This window comes from Conger conger, chromosome 3, assembly GCF_963514075.1.
Source record: "Conger conger chromosome 3, fConCon1.1, whole genome shotgun sequence".
NCBI lineage: Eukaryota > Metazoa > Chordata > Actinopteri > Anguilliformes > Congridae > Conger > Conger conger.
The window spans coordinates 2,303,295-2,313,294 of record NC_083762.1 but is presented as its reverse complement, the minus strand read 5'-3'; the positions used below and the strand labels follow the sequence as shown (position 1 = coordinate 2,313,294).

The following is a 10,000-nucleotide window of genomic DNA, read 5'->3' as shown; positions in this document are numbered from 1 at the left end:
GAATTCTGGTCCAATCAGAGAGCAAAGAACTTTACCGGAGCACGACAAGGCCGTTTTCTGCTGGGAAAACAATCCCCACGGCCAGTTGTCATGGCGATAAGTAATAAGCAGAAATCAGCGGGAGGGGTCTCTTTACCCCTGCTGTTAAAAAGATGGTGCCGTTCTGGGCTGTCTGATTATAGCACCCGCAGGGGAATACATGTCTACTGTAGCTTCCTGTTATGACAGGATTATGTTAGGACTCAGATAATGCACTCAGCACTACGCATATACTGTAACTCCGTATATCTTAGGTATCTTGGCACCTCCTCTACTCTCTCTGATCTCCATCTTCAGCTCAGCAGCATAGCGGCTGTAACCTGCCTCTCTTAACCAAAAAAACCATGCACACACACACATACACACACACACATAGAGTATAGAGAGATGTATATGAGATCAGGGAGACAGAGAGAGGGAAACAGATAGAGAGAGAGAGACAGAGAGAGAGAGAGAGACAGAGAGAGAGAGATAGAGACAGAGAGACAGAGACAAAGAGAAAGAGAGGGAGAGAGGAAGTTTAGTCTCGTACTCTGTGAAGACTGTGACTCCAGCCGTCCTCCTCTCCTCCTGAGGAAAATCTTCGCCGTGGAGCTCGAGAAGCTGCAGACAGAGAGAGGGAGGATCAGTCAAACACTAAACAACACTCACCCCTAACACCAACTCCACCTTGACCCCAACACTAACCCCGAACCTAATGCTAATCCTAACCCTAACCACTAACCCCTACCCCTAATCCTAACCATTAACCCCTGACCCTAATCATAACCCCTGACACCAACTCCACCTTGACCCAACACTAACCCCAAACCCCAAACCTCATGCTAATCCTAACCCTAACCACTAACCACTAACCCCCACCCCTAATCCTAACCATTAACCCCTGACCCTAATCATAACCCCTAACCATAACACTAATCCTAACCCTAATCCGAACCACTAACCCCCAACCCCAAACCTCATGCTAATCCTAACCCTAACCACTAACCATAACCCCAAACCTAATCCGCAGACAGCTTGCCACCATCCCAGGTAAGGATGAAGCCTGGCAGGTGTTGAGCTGCTCACCTTTGGGGGAGCGCACGTAGTGGTAGTAGTCGGTCTCGGAGTGCTGGTAGGGCTCGGGAGAGTAGGCTGCTGGGAACTTGGAGGACTCCACGATGTCCTCACTTGTCTTGCTCGTGGAGGCTGAGGAGACGTCTGTTGGGGGAGAGGTTGTCGATTACCCCAGACTCACAGATATCCCCCCCAACATGACAGCACACACACACACACACACACAGGAACGGATGGCAACTGAAAGAGAAAAGCAAACATTAATCTGCGAGAAGGAGAAAGAGAGAACGCTTCCTCGTCAGCTCTGTGCTCATGAAATCATCAAATCCATCCAGAAGAGAAGAAATCATATTCCATGACAAAAATCCAGTATTATTATTAGCACTCTAATAGGTTTTTTTCTTCTTGTATCCATCCCACCCACATGCCAGTGTAGGAGAATGAGTTATGTAAGGAAAAGGGTCAAGAGTTCACCTGAGGAAATACAGAATGTTTTACACACTGGTGGATACTACAGGTGAATTTTGGCTACGTCTGTAGGCCTGTTTTTATTTCCGCAGTTTGGATAAGAACAGCTATTAGACAGCTGTGTGTGCGTGTCTGTGTGCGTGTCAAAGTGTGGGCACGTCGATGTCTGTGTGTGAATAATCCTACAGCAAATGTAGCTAATATTAAATAAATAATACTTGCCTGGAACAGATTATTGCATTTCACAGACCATTACGCACAGCGAACGCAAACTGTGTCTGTAAACCAAACAGACTCATTCGCCAAAACAAACTCATGGAATGATCCCCCCAAATTGACTTTTTATTTACCACATCCAGAGCACTGAATGAAAGATGCACATACAGACAGACAGACGGACGGACGTGGGGTGCAGATAGGTACTTACAGAGTGGACAGTCGATCAGGGAAAGTACAGCGGTGGATGAAGGGAGAGAAAAGTGTGAAAATAAGTGAAAGAAAAGAGGGAAGGAAGGAAGATCATCAGTAGGCAAGCAGAGGATCCCACACAGGTGAGCTACAACCTGGAGGATCTCACACAGGTGAGCTACAACCTGGAGGATCCCACACAGGTGAGCTCCAACATGGAGGATCCCACACAGGTGAGCTACGACCTGGAGGATCTCACACAGGTGAGCTACAACATGGAGGATCGCAAACATATCCACAGACACACAGCTTATTATGGTGAGTCGTGAGAGAGGCAACTCCGTACGTACTGCAAAAACATGAATTTAGCCCAATTATTATTTTTTGCTAAATAACACAAAATTATTGCCAATGAGGTGAGCTAATTTCACAATTTGACAATTTCACATCTCTCAAAAAATAAAATATTTTCTACTTGTGGAGAGAAAAGGATTTTAAGCCTCGTTAAGAGACTAAATAAAGACATTTCTGCAGTGCATCCTCCATGCCGGCAGCTGTACACAGCCGTACATTACAGGTCTGCGGCCCCACAGAAGAAATGAACCCCAAAATAAAAACGGACACAGACTTCATGATTCATCACTCCATTCTTCATGTTTAAAGTGCGAGCAGAAGAGAGAGCAGCCATGCTAATGCTAATGCTAATGCTAGTCCAGGGGCTGTGCTAATGCTAATGCTTGTCCAGGGGCTGTGTTAATGGTAATGTTAGTCCAGGGGCTGTGCTAATGCTAATGCTAGTCCAGGGGCTGTGCTAATGCCAATGCTAGTGCTAGTCCAGGGGCAGTGCTAATGCTAATGCTAATCCAGGCGCAGATGCTAGTCCAGGGGCAGTGCTAATGCTAATGTTAGTCCAGGTGCAGTGCTAATGCTAATGTTAGTCCAGGGGCAGTGCTAATGCTAATGTTAGTCCAGGGGCAGTGCTAATGCTAATGTTAGCAGGGGCAGTGCTAATGCTAATGTTAGCAGGGGCTGTGCTAATGCTAATGTTAGTCCAGGGGCAGTGCTAATGCTAATGTTAGCAGGGGCTGTGCTAATGCTAATGTTAGTCCAGGGGCAGTGCTAATGCTAATGTTAGCAGGGGCAGTGCTAATGCTAATGTTAGTCCAGGTGCAGTGGCGGGATCTGCAGGAGTCAGCGGGGGGGGGGGGGGGGGCATTCGTCACAGATCATTAAGAGCGTCTCTGTGCGCCAGGGAATCGGAGAACGTCACACCCCCACCTCCCAGAATTCAGCCAAGCTCTCTGTAAACGCCTTCTGCTGAAACCCTCGCGGGCTCTGCGCTTAAGATTGGCACTCTGCTAACGGGGCATTTACTGAGGCTCTGCGGCCTTTCAGATTGGCTTGGCGGTTTGCTCGGTTAGGGGTAGAGGGGGTGGGGGGGGGGGGGGGGCGGGGGATGTGACATTTCAAACAGGCCCTCTCCCCGGAGACATCCGCAGAAGGGCTGGAGGGCATGTATTAAACATGACCAGCAGGTCGGCATGACCCGCCCGACTCTGACCCTCTCTGTGTGACCTGCTCCGTCTCCTCTGCAGGAGTCCTGGTCACACTCTGCTCTCTGGGCAGTTGCACACAGTGCTGTTCATTATACAGGAAGAACAATAAATATTACACCCTGAGAGCTACTGTGAGCAACTCAGGATGGGTCACAAGGTCTGTCTGTGGCACTGTGTGGAAGCTTGTGTGTGTGTTTGGGGGTGTGTGTGTGTGTGTGTGTGTGTGTGTGTGTGTGTGTGCTCCCCCTCCTACCCCCCCCCGCACCTCACAGGGACCACAGACCCAAAATGCACAGGAACACAAGACACAATATGCACACACACACACACACACACACACACACACACAGAATGACATGCAGCTCACAGGTAAACATGCGCTGAGGCTTTTTCTCTCTAAACGCTGAAAGCACAGAGAGGATCTGAATCCACAGAAAGCCTGATCCTTCACAGGAAAAAAAAGCACTGAGCATCTTTAACCACCATCACCAACACACACACACACACACACACACACACACCGCCACTAACACACACACAGAACAACACAATATCAAAGATGGTGAACAGCTCTAAGATCCGTAAGCTCTGTAGGGGGGTTTACTGCGCCGTAAACTCACACTAACACAAACACAGAACGAGACAACATCAAAGATGGTGAACAGCTCTGAGATCCGTAAGCTCTGCAGGGGGTCTACACTCGGATGCTTTGCGTGAAGTGCAGCAGTCAGACTTAAATAAAAAACGAGACACCTCGGGAGTTGTTAATGTGACGGCCTTTGAGAAGTCGTGACTAGGCTGGGATCGCACAGCGCTGATTATGTAAACACGCGGAAGCTTCTGGCACAGGAGGGAGAGGGCGATGAGACAGCGCAGGGCGTTTCAGCTTCTTCCATTAAACCCGAGAAGAGAGGCATCATGGGAGTTTTCACTCCCCACAGGGAGGGAGGGGCCAGCGTGGAGCAAGATGCCGCATTCCGGACGCCTCGGAAACTTGGAATTCCGACCTTTCCGACCCGGAAAGACACACTGGAATGGCGCTTTCTGACTCGAATCGCTTTTCACAGCTAAAATATCGTACTGAATTACGAATGTCTTCTCACAGCTCCGAATTGTCAAGTAGGAGCTGAAATGTCGGAATGTCAGAAATGCCGGAATGCCGGAAAATGTCGGAATACACAATACCGGCGAGAAACGGTTAACTCCTAAATAAGTTTGTATATCTATTTTTATATTCTCAACAGACAGCCAGGCAGGTGAACAGAAGCTTTCTCCAGCTTCTTGTGAGCTGCTACTACGAGGTGACTACTGTAATGGGAAAGCCCTGAGCTTGTGGCTAACTCCCAAGTGGGAGCTACAAGCTTCCGAATTCACACGGACCTGCTGCAGCCCAGCGAACACAAGCGTTCTCCTGACGAACACAAACCGGGAAAGAACAAACCGCTCCAAACCTCTCCACTTCACCGCACCTCAGAAATCTCAGAATAACGTCCCTCTTCAGAGCCTCTGTGAGCGGAAAGGAGCTGATCTCCTCCAGCCTCACTCACCACGGAGCAGAAAGGAGCTGATCTCCTCCAGCCTCACTCACCACGGAGCAGAAAGGAGCTGATCTCCTCCAGCCTCACTCACCACGGAGCGGAAAGGAGCTGATCTCCTCCAGCCTCACTCACCACGGAGCGGAAAGGAGCTGATCTCCTCCAGCCTCACTCACCACGGAGCGGAAAGGAGCTGATCTCCTCCAGCCTCACTCACCACGGAGCGGAAAGGAGCTGATCTCCTCCAGCCCAGGCGCTCCAGAGCAGCAGGGGCACACACAGCCTGCCTGAGACGCTCCGCACAGCTGCCAGTGACAGAGCCCCAGGGCTGCACAGGGACTCAGCGCATCGACCCGCGATCCATAACCCAGTCAGTGCCGGGTGCTGCTCGGCCCGTCTGGCAGGGACGGTCCAGCTCTGGGAGAACGCTCACAGAACGCTCACAGAACGCTCACGGAGCGCTCACAGAACGCTCACGGAGCGCTCACAGAACGCTCACAGAACGCTCACAGAACGCTCACGGAGCGCTCACGGAGCGCTCACGGAGCGCTCACAGAACACTCACAGAACGCTCACGGAGCGCTCACAGAACGCTCACAGAACGCTCACAGAACGCTCACAGAACGCTCACTACGGCGGCACCACTGGCAGCGGCTGATCTGACGCTACGCACTCCCACAAAAAAAAGGTGCCTCAAAAGGAGCAAATACTTGTTGCTGGAGTGGTTCCAAAAAACCTAGAATTGTACCCCTAGCCAGCAATAGTTGGCTGTAATTAATGAATGACTTTGTACCTTTTTTGCTTGGAAAACATACCCGTCATTACCCAAAGAGGGCATTACTGCACTTGCGGGGCACATTCGGGGAATTTGGTCCTTGAACAAAAACAGAGCGCATGGACCCGGACTCCCTGAGCTCTCCCCGAAATGAACCAATGAGCAGAGGGATAGAGGCTGATGGACCAATGAGCAGAGGGATAGGGATGGGGGGGAGGCTGATGGACCAATGAGCAGAGCGATAGGGATGGGGGGGAGGCTGATGGACCAATGAGCAGAGAGATAGGGATTGGGTGGGGTGGGGCATCAGCCAGACTGTACCATTCCGCTTATAGATGGGGGGTCTCCTGTAGATGTTGGGGTCCCCTGAGGCTGAGAAGAAAAAGAGAGGGATGGTGAAAAAGAGAAAGGAGAGGAAGAGGAGGAGGAAGAGGAGGATTTGTGCCGAGGAACGGAGGCTTCGCGCCTCCTCTCCAGTGAGTTTAGTCTCGTACACAACATCACACAGCACAGAGCGTGAGCTACATACCTGCGCAGTAATATTCACATACAGCCGGGATCATCAACTCTGGGCCTCCAAATCCAGCCCTGTTTTTCTTTCCTCCGGGTAATTAGCTGAACAATTAGTGCTCCTGATTGGCCAGACTTCACACCTGACTCCCAGGTAAAGGGAGGGTGAACACACCTGACTCCCAGGTAAAGGGAGGGTGGACACACCTGACTCCCAGATAAAGGGAGGGTGAACACACCTGACTCCCAGGTAAAGGGAGGGTGAACACACCTGACTCTCAGGTAAAGAGAGGGTGAACACACCTGACTCCCAGGTAAAGGGAGGGTGAACACACCTGACTCCCAGGTAAAGGGAGGGTGAACACACCTGACTCCCAGGTAAAGGAGGGTGAACACACCTGACTCCCAGGTAAAGGGAGGGTGGAAAACCAGCTGGTCTCGGCCCACGAGGACCATGAGTTGCTGATCCCTGAACAACGGCTGGGATGGATACTTGGTCCTTGTCAGTAACAGATACACTGGTCAACAGAAACTGCTCGCGATGCAATAACAAATATTAATTATCATAACACTTTATCTTAAGTACTTGGTATTTCCATAGAACTGTCCAAATATTCAGAGTTGCTGTGAAGCGGAGTTAAGCGGTTTCCTGTGGTTATGTTGTCACTGTCACCTGACCTCCCCCTTCCTGTTTGCTCCGGTCAATCACTCACAGTGACCCCAGTCAGACAGGAAGTGCAGTTTACCGCATGGTCATGTGACTGGATGATAAAAACCAAAAGCTGAAATGCAGACCTCTGTGATGCCCGTGCCACACACTCACAGTCCATAGGGCAGGAGCCAATGGGAACACAGGATACACACTGGCAGGAGAATCACACCCAATCAAATAACAGAGAAGCGATGATGTCACACAGCCAGCTATCGCCCATGACGACCGGAGCAGGAGAGACCATGGCCAAAGATGGGGAAGGGGTTGATGCAGGGGTAACATGCAAATGAGGAGAGGGGGAGGGGCAGTGACGGGAGAAGCTGATTGGTTAGGGCTTTCCACAGGTCTCCTCCCACCAGACCTGGGTCAAATACATAGCTGTTTTGGAATCAAATACTTTACAGAGTCAGTCTGGTGCATTGGGGTATGGGGGATGGGGGATGGGGATGGGGTATGGGGGGTGATGAAAGCGAGGCCTACCTGGCATATGGAAATGCTTGGGGGGCTGGTACGCGGTGGGGGTGCTGCAGCGGGCGTCGAGCTGACCGTAAAAGGGAGAGCTCCGCCCACTCTCCGAGCCTGTAGCCCCGCCCCCCGGCCAATGACAGCAACAGAACAACAACATGAGTGACAGCTAGCCCCGCCCCTGCCCCCCGATACTGATCTATACTATAGATACTGAAATGCATTTTTTCCACGCTAGTCAGGTGGCTAACCCACTGTTTGTTGAATGAATCCTCATCAGCTGTAGGTGCTCCTGCGTTTCTCAAGCTTGAGTGACACATGAGTGAAACATTAGCCCCCACCCCCCCCCCCCGACTCACACCCAAGACCAGTCCCTGCTTGGAAATGAGCCAATCAGGAACAGTGTGCATTTCAGGGGTGTCGGAAAAATGCATTCTGTGCCAACCTGAGCAGACAAAGCCACACTAAACCACCAGCACTTCCTGGTACAAAGAACCCGCCTCAGATTTCACTAAGCCTCCGGTCTCATCAGCTCCCGCAAACACGCTGGGGGTCAGAGGTCACGCCCGCTATTCTGCCAGGTGTTTCTGCACCATTAAGGCCAGTTTATGGTCCAGTGACAGAGCGCCGTTCGACTGGAATCACCAAGCTTTCATCAACGTTGTATTGTCGACCGGCGGAGACTGTGGCCGTTGTCATTAGTAGAAAGTCTAAATGCCCTCCAATCACTACAAACCGAATATTGCTGCGGCCAGCTCGACTGAAATCACGTTCATCAATGTTTCATTGTCACCCGACAAACAAACAAATATTTAATATGCATTTAACCCAGGTCAGGTTGCCTCAAAATGAATTGCTCTTAACAAATATTATTTATTATATTCTCCACCAATATCGGTGCGTACAAAATGAGCAAATTGTTTTAATAACTGCTCTAGAATTATCACAGACAACATGAGGAGCTGTGTGCTTAAGAAATAACATTGCTGGACAATGATTAATATAAAATTTGGATGCTGATATTCTATTTTTCATGTTAGCCAGTTGGCTAGCACACCGTTTCTGAATGAATCCTTTGGGGCCGAAAGAGCTTATTCATTGCTCTTTTCCATCTCTACTGAGTCCTCATTCCTATGACATCATGCTTTACAGGTGTGGAGGTGGAAGAGCAGGTGGAAGAGGCTATTCAGGCCAATCAGGATTCCATGATTAAGGACGGGGGAGGGGAGGGAGGGGTTAGTGTGAAATCTAGTGTGACACAAACTCTGGACACAGGAGTGAGCAAGCATCCTCTTACAGGAAGAAACTAAGAGGCCTTGAGTTTTTGGTTTTCCTGGAAGCCGATGAGTCTGCTTCCTCTGTTCTGTTACAGTGTCATAACCAGGGAAGGGGAAATGGTGTTGATGGGTGGAGTAGAGCAATCCCGTGCAGCAAAAACACCGGTCAGGTTCACACAGGGCGGCCATGTTGGAGAGGGTGGGGGCAGCCATCTTAGGCAGGGTGAGGGCAGCCATTTTAGGGGCCTGTGTTAAAGGGGGGGTGGATAAGCCATATGGGGTGCGGTGGGGGGGGCGGGAGGGGGGCATCCAGTGGGAAAGCCCAAAGGCAGGGCAGCAGAGCTGGACTGTGAGAATCGGGGGGCTTGTGATGACATCATGTGATCAGTGAGGGTGAGGACACTGCAGGGGATTGGCTCCAAGGGGCATGAGTGGCCACAGGTGGCTGCTTGCATCAGCTGCTTTGAGGGGGCGTCTGGATCACCGGTGAAACTAACAGCTGTACAGGCAAACCCTGCAGGCCGACAGGTGTATTCCAGAGCACTACAGTTAAACTCTATTGGAGAACCAATATATTTATAGAATGTATAGACTTGACCTGTACTCCACATGGTATATATATACATATATATATATATATATATGTTGGTAAATTCTACAGTAATAAAGGTAAAGAAAGTTCTGCTTCCTAAGACCCAAATGATCTTGATAATGGCGACTCTACACCGCCCCGAGTAAGGTGTGCTCTGCTGGGCATTGTGGGTAACTCACCCGGCAGTCGCAGTTCTGCGGGGAGCGGGGCATTGTGGGTAGAGTGGGGCATTGTGGGTAACTCACCGGGGCGGTAGCAGTGTTGGGGGGAGTGGTGCATTGTGGGAGATAGGCCTTGGCGACTGTAGGATGGAGAGTCGATGTAGCCAGGACTGGAACAACGCCTCTGTCTGAGGTCCATACTGTCATAGATATCCTACAGACACACAGGAGAGTGTGTGAGAATACACACATACACTACTCACAACATACACTCACACAGACACTCTATACACACTCACACAGACACTCACACACACACATGCACACACACACTCACACACACACATACACACACACATACGCACACACGCACGCACGCACGCACGCACACACACACACACACACTCACACACATTACCTGTGAGTATGGAGACAGAGTTCCCAGG

The 10,000-nt window shown here is 50.5% G+C and overlaps 1 protein-coding gene across 1 annotated transcript in view; it reads right to left on the bottom strand.

Annotated features, from left to right (window-relative positions):
- ablim3 (actin binding LIM protein family, member 3) overlaps positions 1-10,000 on the bottom strand; it is an 85,679-nt gene that overhangs the window by 9,894 nt on the left and 65,785 nt on the right. The window contains exons 11-15 of the mRNA XM_061237075.1: positions 9,973-10,000; positions 9,639-9,768; positions 7,540-7,638; positions 1,108-1,239; positions 572-642 (exon numbers count right to left, since the gene is read on the bottom strand). The exon at positions 9,973-10,000 is cut by the window's right edge and continues 2 nt beyond it. Of these exons, the coding sequence (XP_061093059.1) occupies positions 572-642; positions 1,108-1,239; positions 7,540-7,638; positions 9,639-9,768; positions 9,973-10,000 (460 nt within the window). The remainder of the gene's footprint in view (positions 1-571; positions 643-1,107; positions 1,240-7,539; positions 7,639-9,638; positions 9,769-9,972) is intronic.